The 19,139-nt window shown below is 37.8% G+C and overlaps 1 protein-coding gene across 3 annotated transcripts in view; it reads left to right on the top strand.

The window, feature by feature from the left end:
- pacsin2 (protein kinase C and casein kinase substrate in neurons 2) overlaps positions 1–14,868 on the top strand; it is a 51,628-nt gene extending 36,760 nt beyond the window's left edge. Inside the window, exons 2-11 of one of the 3 annotated variants that reach the window (XM_052118247.1) lie at positions 1,943–1,998; positions 2,630–2,786; positions 5,342–5,577; positions 5,767–5,919; positions 6,144–6,319; positions 7,215–7,335; positions 7,866–7,987; positions 10,433–10,573; positions 13,254–13,420; positions 13,591–14,868. In XM_052118247.1, coding sequence (XP_051974207.1) covers positions 1,945–1,998; positions 2,630–2,786; positions 5,342–5,577; positions 5,767–5,919; positions 6,144–6,319; positions 7,215–7,335; positions 7,866–7,987; positions 10,433–10,573; positions 13,254–13,420; positions 13,591–13,703 — 1,440 coding nt within the window. In that variant the 5' untranslated portion in view covers positions 1,943–1,944 and the 3' untranslated portion in view covers positions 13,704–14,868. Of the gene's footprint in view, positions 1–1,942; positions 1,999–2,629; positions 2,787–5,341; positions 5,578–5,766; positions 5,920–6,143; positions 6,320–7,214; positions 7,336–7,865; positions 7,988–10,432; positions 10,589–13,253; positions 13,421–13,590 lie in introns of all 3 variants that reach the window. The other 2 variants (XM_052118246.1, XM_052118248.1) reach the window with 2 other exon arrangements.
- Positions 14,869–19,139: the final 4,271 nt, after the last annotated feature.

Here is a 19,139-nt window from a genome sequence, read left to right as displayed (position 1 = left end):
ATGTTTGACGATCAGTTGAACTTCACAGACCACGTTGCAAGAATAGCCCGATCGTGCAGAATTGCTTTGTACATTAACATTAAGAAGTTCAGACCCTTCCTCTCTGAGCATACTACACAAGTCCTTGTCCAGGCTCTTGTTAAATCTAGATTGGATTACTGCAATGCCCATCTTGTAGGACTTCCTGCATGTGCTGTCAAACGTCTGCAATTGATCCATAATGCAGCGGCATGATTGTTCGTCAACGAGCCCAAGAGAGTGCATGTCAGGCCTCTCTTCATTGAACTGAACTGTTCTTTGCTGGTGGAATGACCCAAGAACTCCATCTGAGCAGCTTATTCTCTAGCTACTGTCAAAAAACATCTAAGAGTTATCTCTTTCATTAGACCCAATCCAGCTGGTGTTGTTAAAGGGCACAATTCTCAAATAATTCTTAAATAATCAAGAACGCAACTCCTCAGAGAGCTTTTTTGCTTGTTAATAGTCAACATGGTAAAATCCTGTCCGAGAAGTTTAGTCTCTTTAATGCTTTAGGTTTAGTCAATTTACAAACTGCTGCTTCAGCCTTTAAAGCACAAAATCCCCAGATTCGACATTGAACGAGATCAGATTCAGATATCAAAAATTTATTTTTCTTGAATCTGTACAAAATTTCACAGTTTCAATTTGAGTCCACTGGGTACTCTTTTGGTTTTTGTCAAACCAACGCACGAGGATGCGAAGCGGTATGAGAAACTCCGAAGCTGATCAGATGTGCATTAAATATCTGAACACGGGCAGAGCACGTGTAATAAAAAGCCAACATTCACCACTTGTGTTTCTGAAATGATCAAATGTGATGGCCTGTATGTAGACTCAGAGTTGATATATGTGCCTTACCCGTTAAAACTTTATGAATTTATTTGATAAGACATTTTTATGATAATATTTAATGAAACACAAAATTTGGGGGGGTGCATAAACCGTAATTTGACTAAATAAATCAAACAGATTTTATAGGGCCCTAATCTATTTTTAAACATGTCAAGTTTGTAGAAATGTTATCTTAAAGTCCATGTTTGTGTTACACATTTTTGAAAAGCATTTATAGCATTTGCTACATTTCTATGGTGTTGCGTCAAGTTAAACATTTACGAATATTTCCCTTTCCGCTGATGTTCAAATAAAAGAGAGAAGCCCCACTTTTTTGTTTAAAAAAAAGTTATTTGTTAGGCAATGAAACATTGAAAAGCAGCTAAAATATGATTATTATTTACATTTGTTTACCTGCATGTACATGACTGTTTGAAAAATACAAATAAATCTGAATTCTGTAAATGTGTGACTTACCTTTCATCACTTCTCCATGAAAATGTGTAAGCCCATTTCCTGATATACAGTTGTGGCCAAAAATATTGGCACCCTTCGTAAACATGAGCAAAAAAATCTTGATCTTTCATTCAAAATATTGACAAACTAACTTTAATTGAAATTAAACAGTTGAAAAAGAGGAAATTTTCTTTCAGTGAAGGTTGCAAAAAGTATTGAATAAAAGGGTGCCAATAATTATGGCCAATGCGTTTGAGGAAAGTATTTATTTAATATTGATATATTTCCCCTGTTTCAGTCGATTTACTTCAATTTTATTAAAATGAAAGATCAAAACTATAAACAACTTCTTGGCTCATATTTACCAAGGGTGCCAATATTTTTGGCCACAACTGTAGTAATCAACCAAAATATAAAGATGTGTGTTTTTGCTTATATCGCCACCCCTAGTAATAAGAACATATCTGAATGTCAACGCTGCTTCTGGGCACATGACCCACAATTTGATATCATTATTATTTATTTTTTTCAACATTTGACCTTTTGACCTTCCAATAGACAGAAGAGCTTGTGGTGGCAAATGAGTCATTGGTGCCACAGTGGACATAACTAATGATGTTGTGTTTTATTTCAGACATGTCAGATTTCAATGACTCTTTGAACGATGTCTCTAGTGACAGCTTCTGGGAGGTACGTAACACACAAGCACACACTCATTTCTTCAGCAGTATGTACAGTATAGTTCAAATAATCCAATGTATTTGTAATGTACTTCATATATTTTCTCTGACATCCATATTTATTCAAGAGCTGTCAATCAAATGCAGTTTTTAATCAAATAAATTCCAATATATCGGAATTTAATCAGATTCAACCCTTGTGCTGTGTTGACATGTTTGACCTAATTTGGTGTTCCCATCTATTAAACATAAATACAAAACCTGTGCTTATTGAAAAAAAAGATCTAATCCAATGTTTGGTGATTTTAGCTGAATGAGAGATCTAGAAGCAATTTTCTAGGCCGGGGACACAGAGAGTGTTACAAGGTAACAAAAGAAAATCCTCTTCGGGTCAGAATGACCGGAACACAAGACAAGGGTTAAATATTTGCAGAGAAAGGCCCTCAAATAACAAAAATGAAGTATTCAGTTATTTCAGTTCATGAAACATGACATTCTTGTGGCAGATGAGTAAAGCATTGATAAGACTATACAACAAGTGCTTTTAGAATGTCTTTAATACAAATCTATTCTACACAACCGTGCACAGCATATGTACTGGATGTTTAAATGAGCTTATGCGTGTTTTATTGGTCTCTCAGGTGGGGAACTATAAGCGTACAGTGAAGCGCGTGGATGATGGGAACAGGTTGTGTAATGACCTGATGAACTGCATACACGAGCGTGCGCGCATTGAGAAGAGTTACGCGCAGCAGCTCACTGAGTGGTCCAAACGCTGGAGACAACTCATTGAGAAAGGTACAATGTGCTGTTCATGACGGACACACATACACTTTACAGACACGTACAGCTTGTGTGCTGACTTAACAGGACAATTCACCTTTACTTAGTGTTAGTCAGCGTAGTGCACCATTCAGAACAAGTTCGTCCCGATCAGTGAGTAATCTGTAACTCTGAAAGTATTTATAGCATCTGTTAAAGGAACTTGAGGATTTGGTAATGTGGTAATATCCCATGACCAAGTTATGTGTAATGACAACGCAGAACCGCACACAGTTATCAGTTAATCCAATGGGCTGATGGTGGTCTGCGGTTAGCAATTCAAATGCCATCAGATGCTAACGGTGTTGTGATAAGCAGGAAACATTATGAGGAAATGAAAGTATGGCAATACTCTCACTGTTTCACAGTACTGCGGCACTGAAAATGAAATCTGCTAGAATATGTATTTTGGAATGTAAATGACCTTTAATTGTCATTTTGCTTCTGTAATGAGGCGTGCGCTTCAGTTGCATTGTAAAGAGTCAAATAAAAATGAGGGAATGTTCTTTATCTTTTACACTAAGCACAACCGTTTTGAATGTTTTATGTTTGTGACCACGCATAATAGCTAAGATCTTTGATCAGAACACATTATTCAGGAATTATTATTAAATATATACCAAGTTCTCTGATATTTTTGCTAGTTATTTAAATTTCAAATGTACTTTTCAAATTCATTTCTATTGAGATTTGATCAAATGTCTTTCATTTGAAAGTATGCTGTGTTTTCTTTGAATAAGACTGATGTTTTAGAAAGGTCTCTGTTGGTACTTGTATCAGCAATGCATTGCATCAGTGTTGACCCACATATCCCAGGAATGCTGTCGTTCAATGGAATTGTGTTATCTGGCGTGTCGTAACATTCTTGGATCCAGATTACTTCATGCATAGGCTGTTTCTGGTTCTCCTGAATGTATCAGCACCACACCTACACTGAAGAAAACCTTCTTTGATATGAAATATGATGTAGTCTCTTCTCAGTTGCACGTTATGTTACAGTACGTGTACTTTCAGTGTACTAACCCAAGAAAGTACGGAGTCATTTTAGGTAACTACATGTACTTAATATGAGTTAGGGTTGGTACCTAGTAATTACTATAGTCATTGTAACTATATAGTACGTAAATGTAGAACCGTAAGTAAAATAATGTGCTACCCTCTACTCAAATAGTTTGTATATTGATCTTTTAAGTCCATCAGTCCAACTTAAATTTGATCTGTTAAAATAACTTTATTGAACCTTGTTGCTAGCTAGCAACAAACACATTAGCATGATTTTATAATACGTATGGTGCTGCTGAGAGCATTATCAGTCGTTATACAGATGATACCGCAGTATTTGTTTCATGAGAAAAGCAATACACACGGATTCTTCTGTAGTAATGGACCCAACTATTAGCTCCACTCTTCAATGGAAACCTCCAGAAAAACCAAACATGACAGAAACTCCTCTAAATCCCAACAGTGCTGAACATAAACACTAACAAGTCTCCTACTTGCTTCATTTGATGTAGAATTCAATTATAATTACACTTTATTTTAAAATGTGCTCTCCCAAACCAGTTCAAAGCATGCTGGGAACTGGAAATCCCCTGACTGGTATCAGCAATACATTGATGCAACAAATATTATTGACATTTAAATTAATTTGAGACCTGATACTATAGAAATGTTTTGCATTAGCTCATTTTAAAAAGCAAATCAAGCAAGCATTAAAAATCACGTTGTGTTAGCATTCTGAAATCATTTGAACATTTCATATCACTTTTTAATGACTGTGTTGAACATCACTAGGACTGAAGGCTGCTGTTAGCATTATTATCATGGAAGTGTATGCAAAAAATATTCATGAATAAGTGTCATGTGACATATCACCTGTCTCTTTGACCACACTAGACTCTGTAAATAGCAAACAAATCCAGTCAATCATTTTGCATGTTCTCCTAGTGTTTCAGTCGCAGTGAGTTATTGAGGCATAACGCCATTTTTATGCCATTTTGTTCATTACAGTTGTCAGTTGATGGTGCTATTTTACTTTTGATGTTTTTAACCCCTTCTGCTCAATGCCGGTCTCAATAAAGCTCATTTGGTATCTTTGATGTGCGGTGTTTTGGAAAGAGGGGGCGTGGCTAATGCAACAGCTCCGCTTGTGGCAATTCTAGAATGGCTAATATTGCTTACAGCACCTTTAACCTGTTATTATGTTTCATCTCAAACATAAATGTATTAAGATGATTTCAAGTGTACTGGTTTAATATTTCCAATAGAGCTGCTTTTCCTTCTTTTTTAGTGTATCAGTCACCATACAATGCTGTGCAAATTTAAAAGTGTTTTTGATAGCAATGTAGTTGCCAAAATAGGACAAATCTGTAGGACAATGAAACAAAGATTCTGAAATCCCATCTGTAACGGGTAAAAGGGAAGGGAGCGCTGAAGTTTAAATCTTCAATGAGTTGTTTGTGTACATGCTGTTTATGAGCCGTGGAACCAGTGTAGATTTGCATGAATGTGTTGCCTGCGTTCTCCTGCAGGTCCCCAGTATGGGACAGTGGAACGGGCGTGGTGCGCTTTGATGACCGAAGCCGAGAAAGTGAGTGACCTACATATGGAGGTGAAAGCTGCTCTGATGGGTGAAGACTTTGAGAAGGTGAAGAACTGGCAGAAGGATGCCTTTCACAAACAGATGATCGGCGGATTCAAGGAGACCAAAGAGGCAGATGATGGTTTCCGCAAAGCCCAGAAACCCTGGGCCAAAAAACTCAAAGAGGTACTGACCTAACTCTACACAGTTAGCAAAGATATGATTGAAGCTGTTAGTATCCTTCAATATTTTCTTTTCAAGTCAAGCATCACTATTACTATTGCACTCATATTAGGTTTAGTGATTTGGACAAACCTTAAACTTCAGACATGAATGACACCTCAGTATTGTAATTGTGATTGGCCATGATGTCAGGTGGATGCGATGAAGAAAGTGTTCCACGCTGCCTGTAAGGAGGAGAAATCTGCCACCAGTCGAGAGAGTACAAGCAAACTTGAGAACAACAACCCAGATGTGCAGAAGAAACTGCAGGAGAAAGTGGAGAAATGCCAACAAGAAGTCCAGAAGGTGTGTTCATGTTCATCAGAGCAGCTCTTGTTGCTGAATACTGAATAGGTCTTGATATGCAAATGTGAGTGGTCATATGTTAATGATCCCTTAATCATGAAGATTACAGTCATGAGTCATGTTTCACTTTTGACTTTATTGAAAGTAATATATATTTATATAGTAAATCAAACCATAACAGGACCCATCTAATATGTGTTTGGGGTTTGGTTGTTGGGTTTCAGACCAAGGAGCGCTATGAGAAGTCTCTGGAGGAGCTGGATAAACTGACCCCTCAGTACATGGAGAACATGGAGCAGGTGTTTGAACAGTGGCAGCAGTTTGAGGACAAGCGACTGCACTTCTTCAAAGAGCTGCTGTTGAACGTCAAACAACATCTTGACCTCTCCACCAATCACAAGTAAGAACATGCACAAACTTTATTAAAGCATTTTAAATTCCACATTTGAAGCTCATAAAGCCTCAAGGGAAGTGTGGTGTTCACACATCTGAGGTTTTGAAACTTGTGGCTCAAGAACAGTCCAGGTGGAGCGCACAAGTCTGGTTCCGGAAGGAAAAAATCCCATTTGTTTTCTTCATAGGGGAATTGATTTTTAACGATAACTTCTAAATCTTTAAAGACAGAACTTTGATGAACTCTGAGGTTGTCATTCGATGGTATATGTTTCTGCTGAAGACATCAGTTCATGTTAATTAAAAAAAAAAAAAAGCAATCCTGTTAAATTGGGGAATTTCTGGTGAAGAACTGCACTACCAATGATGCTGAAGATCCACCAATCAGAGAAAAGCTGTTTAGCTCCGCCCACTCACAAACTACTTTATATATATATATATATGAATATTTCACAGTATATTGTTTCTATGCTTATAATCAACAGCTTTAAATCAATAGTTTTATATTTTTCCATCGTTTTTAATTGGAATACATCATTTGCAATGCTTTGTGGGATTGCAGTTCATTCCCTCATTAAAGACACAAAGTACACAGTCTTCTGTCTTTTGAACTTTTGTCAAATACTTTTTTTGCTTCAAATCAAAGTTTTTAAACCATGAACCAAATAAACCAGCTCTGAGGTGAATCATAACTACCAAGTAAATACCATGTTACCTGAAAATGGTAATAATTTTGTGCCATGGTATTACCATCCGATACCAGCATTGGTAGCACCACAACTCTTTTATTATAATGGCAATAATGTTAGCAGCAGTTGTGCTGAAGTAATTTAAGTGGCTTAGTAAAAAGTCTGAATTTTGCAAGATGCTGTTCATGTGTGGTATTTTTATTCTCGTGTCAGGTACAAGACTGTGTATAACACACTAGAAGATACCATTCAAGGATCTGACGCAGAGGAAGACCTCAAGTGGTTCCGTTCAAACCACGGCCCGGGAATGTTTATGAACTGGCCTCAGTTTGAGGTTTGTTTTTCAATTCCTGTTCACATTGTCAGTTTGTGAGTGCTGAAACCTGATATGTGAAGTTTCAGCATGATGACGAGAGATGTTCTCATACAACATCTGAGAGAAGCTGTTGGTGTGGAAGCAGACATGAAAACTGGATGTTTCCAGCTAACTTTTCAGCCATACATTGGTCAGTTAGCTGTATTTCTTCTGTACCAACAACATTCATTCCAAAAGAATCAAAGCATCGTCAATCAACGGACTGAAAACTGGTCTGGAATAGCATACGTGAGTGGAGCAGAGTGACAGAGATTTCTCCTCAACATTAGACAACAGAAAATACTTCACTGTTGGTAGTTTTTGGTCTGATCCAAGCAGTCCTAACACTTCTCTTAATCTGCCTAGCGGGTACAGTTATCAGCCAATAATATTCATCTCATAGTGGTCAAATAACTGACAATAATGGCGAATTAATTGTTAATCTTGTTTAATCTGTTGGTAGACTAAAAGAATGGAGATATGATTGGCCATGTAACTGTGTGTTGTAGGAATGGTCCATGGACTTGAATCGAACGCTCAGTCGACGAGAAACAAAAAGGAAACACACTGATGATGTGACACTGACGGGAATCAGTCAAACTGGAGATCAAGTCTCAAAAACTAGCAGCAGGTAACAAGAACTAACTCTAAACCATTTCTCTAGTCAGCTATTTCAAGCATTCGGGTTCAAGCACAAAATATTATACAAATATTTTTCTAATTATTATTACTATTTTCCGCTAAAACTGATTGTGCAAACCAAACCGTAAGGCCTAGAGACATGAAACTTGGGGGAATGGTAGTACTCCACCTTGCTATTCAAGCACATGGGCTCATCCTAATTAACCAATGAGGGGGCACTACAGTGCCTTACATCATCTGGAATCCTTGGCTCTAGACGAACAAAACATTTATCTCCAATTTCATTTCCGTCATAAACAAATTTCTGCCGATTACTCTTGGGCTAAACAAGGCCAACTGCGGATTGAAGCGGGGTCAATGTCAAAGGCAGAGTTTCGGCAAACTTGCCAGGTTGTGTATTCAGCGCACAATGGTAGAAGTTCAGGAAAATGGATTAAATTGCAGGTACAATACAAATCTGTTAAAAACCACAATGAACAAAGCCGTGTCAATTGAAATTACTTTCCATGATTCGAGATCGTGGACTGTGTGCAGGGACATTGCCCGCTGTTAGTGGAGAGACCACTCGGGGCAATATTTACAAATTATATAAACTCAATATTCTATATAGCATGATACCTTAGCTTGAGCTTCCCTCTTTCTAGTGAAATGAGCAGGGTGTGTGACGTTAGCACCAGGGCGGCAAGTTATGGGTGGGTAGAAGGGCAATGCTGCTGGGCTATTGGCCTGATCTTGAGAACGCAGATCGATTTTGGTCCCACTGCTCGAGGTCCGAGGCCATTGGCCCCGACTGGCCAATTGATAGGCCTGACCCTCACTGGTCTGATAATGGAAAAGCAGTTAATAGTTATCAAAAATGTTGAATGTTCAATGTCGCCTGTACACCAAAACACTATAAGTGGGTGTGGCCACTTTTACTGAAATGGCTATAACTTTTGAATGGCATTTAGATATTTGGAGTGGTTGTGGCATAGTGGGCTATAGCACATATCTGTTAATCAGAAGGTTGCTGGTTTGATCCCCACAGTCACCACCATTGTGTCCTTGAGTAAGACACTTAACTCCAGGTTGCTCCGGGGGGATTGTCCCTGTAATAAGTGCTCTGTAAGTCGCTTTGGATAAAAGCGTCTGCCAAATATAAATGTAGATATTTTTACCAAATTTGGAACGGTAATGAACTGGGTTAGACTGAGGACACATAAATATAAATGCACAACTCGTTTTTTGGTGGTGCTATACCAGTGATAAATATTAAAATAGCTATATCTCTGGAACCACTGGTCCAATCGACTTGACATTTAGTATTGAGTGTCTTTGTCCAATGTGCCATCCAGTTCAATGAGGACAGTTACATATCTTGAAAAACATGGTCACCATCAACCAATAAAATTTCAGCTGCTATTAGACTGTAACAATAGCAGATTGGAGCAAAACAACAGCGCTATAACAGTCAGGAATATTAAAAAAGCCGTATCTCTGTGGTCCTCAAACTGATGGTTCTGAAAATGAAGGCACTTTATCTCTAATTTAGTTGCTAACCTATTGTCATATCTTTAAGATATATAAACGTGTAGGCACTTGAATGCTTGAACCCCGTTAATTGCTGCTTGCAGATTTATTTTTATTTGTAAGTTATATTTTTGGTTTTGGTAAATTGCAATAGCTGTAATTCCCCAAGACACAAAAGACATTTGGGGTCTTTTTGCATTTGAAATGACTAAACAGGAAATCTGTCCCATATTTATCTAAAAAAGATTCTTAGTAGCTCTAGCTGCATGTTTCCACTCGACTGCTGTGAAGTCTTTCAAACACATGATCATATGGCAACGCTTTCTCAAACAGCAGTTCAACCTGTCACGACATTGGACGAGAGATGTTATGTTCTTGAGTCCACTGCTGCTTTAGGTGTATTATTGTGTAGCGGTGATTCATTCATGCTGACCGGTACACTGTCCTTGTGCTGGTTTATACCAACAGTATATCAAAGTGGATGAACACGTTTCTCAAATCAACACAATCATCATAGTGTAAGTTTACAGGTTAATGTTTCTCAGTCAATGGTTTGTGGCCCAGAGCAAGTTCACCTTATTCTGAGTGAGTCATGTGACCTGTTTCAATGAGGAAGTGAGATATAGGACTGATTCACTCCACTGTTTTATGAGGCAGAAGCTCAGCAGATTACTTTGTAAATTGGAAAACATATTGTTTGTTTTAATGTGCAGTCATCGAGGACACAATACTAAGTTCTATACATATACATTTATTTAATGCACTTTTCATTATTGTATTTTATTTAGCCGTGAGCTGTACAGCACAGGAGTGCCTGACTGTTTTCAGGATTTGTATAATGTGTGTGTGTGTGTGTGTGTGTGTACATGCTTGAATGTCATGTATGATGTGTGTATGTGACGCAGCACTGTCTCTATGTTGTTAGCTTGACTGTGCCTGCTAGCACAGAACCAGCGTGTTTAAACCCGTTTGACGACGACGACGATGATGAAGATGAAGATGCAGCAGTTCATCCGCCCCAGAGCAGCCCACACAATATCACAACAGAGCAAGTGATTGCCAAAACGTTGGTGGACTCAAAGCACGTTATTATTCTGCTCCCTCTCTCTCTCTCTCTATCTCTATATCTCTCTCGCTCTACTGGTTTCTGTTTCTGTTCCTCATTTCAGGTTGTGTTTCTGCATGGCTGTCCAGTGAACACACCCTTGCATGTGTCTGTGCCGATACGGTCATATTAATATATTGTGATGCATCTTTTACTCACAATATTGCATCAGTAATGTTGATCCCTCTACAGATTTATGTATTTATCCTTTGGTGTCCAACATTTAATGAATCGATTGTGTTTTCCGTGTCGTATTGTATAGTAATGCGAGTACAGGTCAGTGGCGATAACTAAAGAGTGTATAACTGATCAATCTGACAATAGTTTTTATAATTGATTTATAGAATGATAATGTTGTGTAGATGTATAGTCCTAGTCAAATCCCCAGATGTTAGATCCCCTAATAATCAGAAAAAAATCCGATTTGGTGCGCAACATTCGACTTTTAACTCGACACACCACAGACTCTTATTTTGAAATGATTGTTTACTGGACTCTATATTTAAGTATTACCCAAATGAAGTCTTTTATAGTTCTGATTATTAACTGTTTGACCCGTTTAAAGAGGAAGAAGGTGTGTTATTATTCAGATACATTATCTATGTGCTGAAGGGGCACATTCCCAGTTTTCTTTACATGCACTTGAATATCTGATCAAATGAAAATCTGCTTTGAGATTAGGATAATATTGTTAATTATGTACATGCAGCAGATCCCCACGAGGTGTCGCCTCTAGAGGACGCTGTTTAACTGGTCAAAGAGGAACATGGAGGAATAAAACGTTCATTAAAAACTTTGACATCTATCGATGTAGATATTTGCCAATAACTGATCGTTCAATCCTTAAAAGCAATATCTCTATTTGTGAGGAGATTTACTTTTGCTTGAGATCTACAGCGATAGGTATTTTACTCGTGTTTTAACTGGCCTGATAAATCAGCTGACATTTGTTTTGTTTCTAGTTCTTCAGCCCCGCCCACAGTGAAATCTTATTGGTTGAAAATCCTGCCCATTGAGCTGCATAATAGCGTACCTCTGGAAAGCACTGCATTCTAATGAAAAGGACCGTTTACCCAAAAATGCCCTCGTGTCATCCCAGATGTGACAGCTGAACACACATGAAGAAAAACCGAAGAATATTTCAGCTCAGTAGGTCCACACAATGCAAGTAATCATCATCCACACGACTCCAGCGGTTACATTAATGTCTACTCTAGTGATATGAGCGCTGAGGAAAAAGTACTTTTTAACCCATGGCTTCCGGTCAGCAGCCCCATGCGCATTCACGAGAGGGCTGAGGTCACGTCTGTCGGCATGTTACAGACGTAATCTCACAGATTCTCTCGGTTCAGACATCCAGGATGAGACAGAGACGCACCTGTGGCGAGCAGGACCTGCCAGATGTTGTGGAGCGAGGTCCTGGGACAGCTGTGGCTCTTGACTTCATCCCTCGCCCGCTAACACCACAGATGTCAACAGCTGCAAGCGAATATTCGCCATCGTCGCTCGGCCACGGCAGCATTGTCAGTAAACAAACCCATCTAAACCAAACCAATGAAGCTTCTGTACAGCGTCTGCATACTCCGATGTCATTAGCGCTGCTCTTCCTGTTATCCCGTGAACACGCCAATGCCATTACGTCACAGGAGTGTACTGCTACTGATCGGAAGCCATGATTTATAGTTAAACAGTACTTCAATATTCAACCCAGCAAAATCAAACAGATCACTTTAGAAGACTGGAGTTATGATGACTGTCGGTGAGTTTGGAGCTTCAAAAGAGAAATCTTCATTCACTTGCATTGTGTGGACCGACAGAGATGAGATATTCTTCTAAACATCTTCATTTGTGTTCTGCAGAAGAGTGAATGAATGAACTGTCCATTTAACGTCGGCAAACATCTTCTAAAGATCAGATTTAGGAACATTCTCAATAATAAATGTCTTCTTGACATACGTGTTATAGAAGTATTGCAGATGTAAACGCACAGATCAGATGTCAGCCGTCTGGGTGATGTACGTGTGCTGTCAGGGAAAAGTGTTCTTGACCATGTTTTCATTTGATTCAAAAGTTGAATGCAAGTTAAATACAGTAAAAACATACTTCAAATGAATCATCATCAGTTACTGCTCAAGAACCGTAAATCCTCATGAAATGCACACATGTGCAGTTTGTATTGATGCACACTTGACAGAGGACAGGAGAAGCACCGCTAATGTCAGGTGTAAATATATTCATTACACATAATTGTTCAACTGTGAGCACAAAGTGTGAGTGTGTGTCTGTGTGTTTGTGTGTCTCTGTGTGTGTGTCATTGTGGGGTTCTCTGAATGTCTGCCATCTGGTGGTGTCGTCACAAACTGCATCCAGCCTCTAATGCTGAAATGCATGTCCTGTTTTTCTGCACTTTGATATATTTGCCTCATCTCAGCTCTGTGTGGACAAACACACATCATACTAGCACTTCTGAAATGACATTTAAAGACATTTTCCTGATGAGTTTGAAGTGGAAACGGCAGAGCTGTTTTCAGGCATCTGTATTATTCGTGCTCATGTTGACTTGTTCTTTCTGGGTTTGTACTTTAATTTAGTCTCTGAGCTGACTGTGTTTCTGACGTGTTTATTCCATCGTGTTTCTCAGCGCCAGTAATCTAGAGAAGACGGCCGATTGTTCAGATGAGGAAATGAGCTCTAATGCTAATGGCAATCCGTTTGATGAGGAGCCGTCTTCTCCTGAGGTGTCCAGTCCCGTCCGAGCTTTATATGACTATGAGGGGCAGGAGCAGGACGAGCTGAGCTTCAAAGCAGGTATGATGTGTTAGGACGGTAAATCTCTCATTCAGTGATTTTTGGCAGGATATCTTTGAGCCTGATCATTTTATTGCTGAATACATTGAATATGAATTTCAGTGTTTTGGGAATTGTGGGTAGAGTCATGTTAAGAGTGATGCTGATTGGTTGTTCGTGTGTCATTACAGGAGAGGTGTTCACTAAGATCGGCGAGGAGGACGAGCAGGGCTGGTGTAAAGGACGTCTTTCAGACGGGACGATCGGACTCTATCCTGCTAATTATGTAGAAGATAGTCAGTGAGCGCGTCCGACGACAAGATGATTGTGTTTTACGCTAGTAGAGATTCTTATTGTCCTCCACACTTATCCTGAATGCTTGTGTGACACTGTAAATCACCCCTGTACACTGATCTGACAGCACTTACACAACACACACGCTACAACCACGATTCAACTGTCCATAATCTCATTTTACACTGTATTCAAATATATTCTGTTCGAATAAATCACAGTAGAACACAGGTGATCGTCTAGGTTTAATTCACTGGGTTCTTTGAGGTGTTCATTCATAGTCACATTTATCTGCCATATGGAGAAACAAGCGTTCCTCTGTTGCCAAATAATCCACTGATACACACAGTGCTCAGGGTTCAAATCAACATGTCTGGATCGTATGCTGAACAGACTTTTTTAAAGATATTTTTAGGAATGCCTTTTTGTTTTTTATGATTTAAGTATAAAATCAATTCAATCTCAATTAGAAAAGATGCTTCTATATTACCCCAGTGTGGACATGGACTTTCTGTCCTCCAGACGACTTCTTCAGCCATTCAAACTGCATTGTGGATCATTTCTCTGTTCTTTCATTTGTTTCAGGGGTTTTGGCTGTATCTTCACCAGCACTGGACAGTATGCTGTAGTTCAATGCTAGCATCATATATATATATATTGAATTTCACAATAGAGAAGTGTTAGAACTGGATGGAGTAGTGGGGAACAAGCATTTAAAGGAAATGGATGTTCTGAATTCTTCTTTTAATATGGAGGACTGTTATTAAATATGCCTCAAGTGCTTTGACATTTTCTCTAATGCTGTGATTCGCAATTGGAATGTATATGAATTGAGCGCTAAGCTATACGAATGTTATGAATTCATTGTTTTACAGTTTAATGTATACATTTGACTTCCCAATGCCACCAAACCTCTCAGGTGGTCTTTACATTGAGCTATAAAGCCAGGCAAAGTCTGTGCGGTGTGTGCGCGCATGTGTGTGTGTGTTGCAGTATTCTCACATGGATATTTCATCTATGAGCAGTGCTAGAATGAAATAGACAAATTTAATTTGAATGAATGAATGAATTGATATTGTTGTACAAATGTGGTGACATGTTTGGTTTGCAATATTCAGTTACACAGTTTGGAGTTTATTTCATTTTGTATATTGTCAAGCTGGTAATAAATAAACAGAAGTTATATTTCTTTGACTTATTATTATTTTGTCATTCCATTCATTGGTCGCACTTTATAACAGGGCTGCATTTGTTCACATCAGTTAACAAACAATACAGTATTTTATAATCCCAAACTTAAACTAGTCAAAGTTTGACCTACATTTCCACTATAACTTCTGAACCGGAACACCTCCACACGACAAGCTCATTGCCCTTAACACCCCCTTCGATCACAAAACGATTGTATTGGCTGAAAGAACTTGATGCAAATGTGAACATATAAAACAGCTGTTCCGTTTTCTTCAGTTAGCTCACAAGCTAACCGGTTAGCCTATTAGCTTAGCTTTCTCTTTATTTTCATTAAGTTTCTCCTCACTGTCGCCGCCTAATGATACAGCAGAATGATTGTATTCTAAAGAACTTTAAAGTTGCTGTATATTTAGTGATGTTACAAACGTTGTGGGTATGATTTCCCTTACTCTTAAATCCAGAGTTCGTGGGAAATTCGCCACTGATCATTTTCACATGCAAATGAGCTTTTCAGCAAATCGTTCATGGTTGTCAAAGGTTTGCTGGAGGTTCACCATAACTTCACTACTGTGAATCAAAAGCTCATTTGCATGTGAAAATAACGAGCGGCAGGTTTGCAGATTATATGTTTTGTAAGGGGAAGGATGTTTCAATTCTCTTAATGCACCGTGAGGACTCAGAACAAAGGAAGATTAGCTTGCAAGCACAGGACACTTGTTGGTTGAATCTCCTGACGCACACATAAATTCTTCACCGACAGAATAGATTTAATTTATGCTTAACCTTTATGCTTAAATAAACCCTAAATGTCACATACTTCAACAGTTTTAATATGAAAATATACATTTATCATGTTTCAATAGTATAACGGCAAGGGTAACGCAGCTGTGCAGAGTCAGTTTATAGATGATATTTTACAACCCTTCAAAAAATCGAATCTATCTGCAAACCTGCCGCTCGTTATTTTCACATGAAAATGAGCTTTTGATTCACCACAAATGTTTGGCAACCACGAACAATTTGCTGCCAATATACCCTCTAATTTAATCTCCAGTAAAAAAGTAGCAAGAAGTTGGGAAGCAATCAAGAAAAGATAGGGGGAGATTGGACAGCCTTGTCTAATTCCACGAGATAAATCAAATCTTGAAGAAGTACCGTATTTAAGTTTGACACCGCTTCTTCCATTTTTATATAAAGTCTTGATAGCACTGCAAAAGTATTTTCCTAGACCAAATTTTTCCATTGCCTTAAATATAAATGCATGCTCCAAAGAATTGAAAGCCTTGTAAAAATGTAAAAACTATATGTAGGCATCACTGTCTATAATTTCATTATAATCCAACACATCTAGCACCAAACAGATATTATTGGCAGTATGTCGCTTTCTCATAAAACCATTTTGCTTTTCATCAATAATGTCATGTACAACTTGTTTTAATCGATTTGCAAATATGGATGCAAACATTTTATAATCATTATTAAGTAGACATATCGGTCGCCAATTCTGTAACATTCTCCAAATTTTTATTAGCTTTTGGTAATAACGTTATGATGCACTGTGTCATAGTTGAAGGAAGGACCTGATTGTTTAGACACTCTAAAAACACCAGGAGCAGAAAGGGTGCTAGTTGTTCGGAAAACTGTTTATAGAATTCAGATGTAATTCCATCACTTCCAGGCGACTTGTTATTTTTTAGTTTGGAGATACATTTTGTGACTTCCTCTAAAGAAATGATAGAATCACACATTTTCTGATCAACCTCCGAGATACGTTTACACTGCACTGAGCCCAAGAACAAAAAGATGTTGCCTCCTTTGAATATCTAGATGTATAAAGATTGCTATAGAATTCAGTACAGAACAAAGCTATCTTTTAAGGATTTGTCGTCTCTATACCATCAATATTCCAAAGTTGAATAGTAGAGCACGTGGCATTTGTTTTCTCTAACTCCCCCTCTTACATCCACTTCCCCCTGGATCTGATAAAAGCACCTTTAGCTCTAAAAAGGTTTAAATTGTCTAACTCACCTTGCAATTTAATATATTCTCTCCTTTCGTCATCTGATAGATAGTTTTGATTAGCAAGATGAGAAAGACTGAATACTACATTATCTTCCTTCTCTCTTCTTTTCTTAACAAGATCACTATCAGTTTCTGTCAAATACTTAACAATTTCATACTTGAGTAATTCCCAATTTTGGCCAAAAAAAATTCTTCTTTCGCTGTAATCCAATACAAGTTTATTAAGTTAGAAACATCCTGTTTAACTGGATCTAGTCCAGTGATGAGAGAATTATTAATCTTCCATATTAATGATTTTTAAAATCTACTCCCATTAGAAAGACAGACTCCAATATGTATAGCTCTATGATCTGTTAATGGTGTACAGTGCACAAAAACTGAAATACTATGATTTAACAAACACTTGGACACCAACCAGTAGTCAATGAGAGATTGTCTAGAATTATCCTCATTACTCCCAAGTGTACATTTTGGAAACTTTTTTCGCCAGATGACAATAATGTCAAATTTGTTCATGAACACTTTCAATCTGGAATTGGAGGATGAAGCTCATCGTGGAGGAAATCTGTCAATTGAGTTGTCTAAGGCTATATTAAAATCCCCACCAATAATTATTAGGATATTTGGATATTTACCTAAACAATGTAATAATTGTTCCTCTAAAGCATCAAGCAAAAAATCATATATATTAACTAAAAGGATTATATGCCAATTCAAATTAATGATCTTAATGCAAAAGTGACATAAAGAGTATATATATATATATATATATATATATATATATATATATATATATATATGTATGCAAATATTCCCCAGTGAAATCATTTTTAAAGATATAGGCTGAATGTTCAGAACCATGTGTTAGCCATACATCATTACCCCACTGTGACTTCCACAAAGTACTGTTGTTTTTAATCCAATGGCTTTCTTGAAAAAACTCAAATCAGTTTTGTGCTTCTTAGCATAAAGAAATAAAGCTTTGCATTTTACACTGTTCCGTAACCCGCTAGCGTGAAGAGATAGAATAGATAACAACATAGAGAACAATAAAGTAAACCTAACAAGTAAACACACAATATCAGGATTAGAAGAAACAGATGTAACTTAACAAAACTCAACACTGACTTCTAATATTAATAACGTAGCATTGCATTATCTTCTACCCAACAATGTTTAGTTATGAATACCCTGCACATAACTGAAAAGGATCACTTAAAACTGGTAATGATAAAGATATACGCATGTATAGCCAGACTTACAGGTTCATAATCGCTATTTCGTATTCACAACGAAAGCAAACCTGTGAACCTACCAAATTATGTGACAAAATAATGAGCTTGTTGCTGGCCTAAATATTTATGTCATTTACAGAAAGTCTTTTACCATCAATTATAGCGAATGGACACTGAAAGCTGGCCCTCTTGCTCTCGCTCCGTGCCTTCTCTACCAGTGGCCACAACTTTTTCCTTGGATCTTTTGCATCTTAAGGGAGATCTTCAAATATTCATACATTTCTCTGTTTTAGCACTTCGGAATTTTTGGCATTTTTCCATATCTTGTCCCTGTGTGAGCACAACAAGAACAGCACAATTTTTTCAACAAACTGAAGCTTTTCCATCATATCCATCCAACTTATTCACCTTTTGTATGGCAGCAAGAAGATCTACATTTAATACTTGCGAACAATCACTTGGTCTATATGTCTTGGCAGGACGTCCACCACAGATTCTGATTCGGTTTCCAGAGATTCTTTTTGCATAACTATGCATGGCTTGACGAATATCTGTATCAGTCTCCATTTTGGTTTCTTTAGGCGTGTCAATCAAATTGTCAGTCAACGTTTTGCCAGCTGATGTCCCTTCACAGATTTTAAACTGTTAATTAGCTAGTTAATTCTTCCACATTCACTCTGAAATGTCATTAAACTTCATTAACATGTAGTTGGGGTATTACAGATCTGTTTTCGTAGGAAATCAGAATTGAATAAAAAAAAGTGTCTAGAGCATGTCATTGTGCATCAGCGCCATCCTATATTAAAATGCTTATAACTGTGGATTAATATGACCTTTTGTCCAGACTTGTTTCATGCTGAATACAATGATACAAAATATGCCACTGTCGGCCATACTTCCTGTCCACCATTTTGAATTGAAATGGAAAACAACTTTTCTGAACTCCTACGCCGTATGTCCCATTTGAATGCAATTCTGTGTTTATCATCTAGGGACAA

Source organism: Xyrauchen texanus, chromosome 45 (genome assembly GCF_025860055.1).
Source record: "Xyrauchen texanus isolate HMW12.3.18 chromosome 45, RBS_HiC_50CHRs, whole genome shotgun sequence".
NCBI lineage: Eukaryota > Metazoa > Chordata > Actinopteri > Cypriniformes > Catostomidae > Xyrauchen > Xyrauchen texanus.
This window is presented reverse-complemented; position numbering and strand designations above follow the sequence as displayed.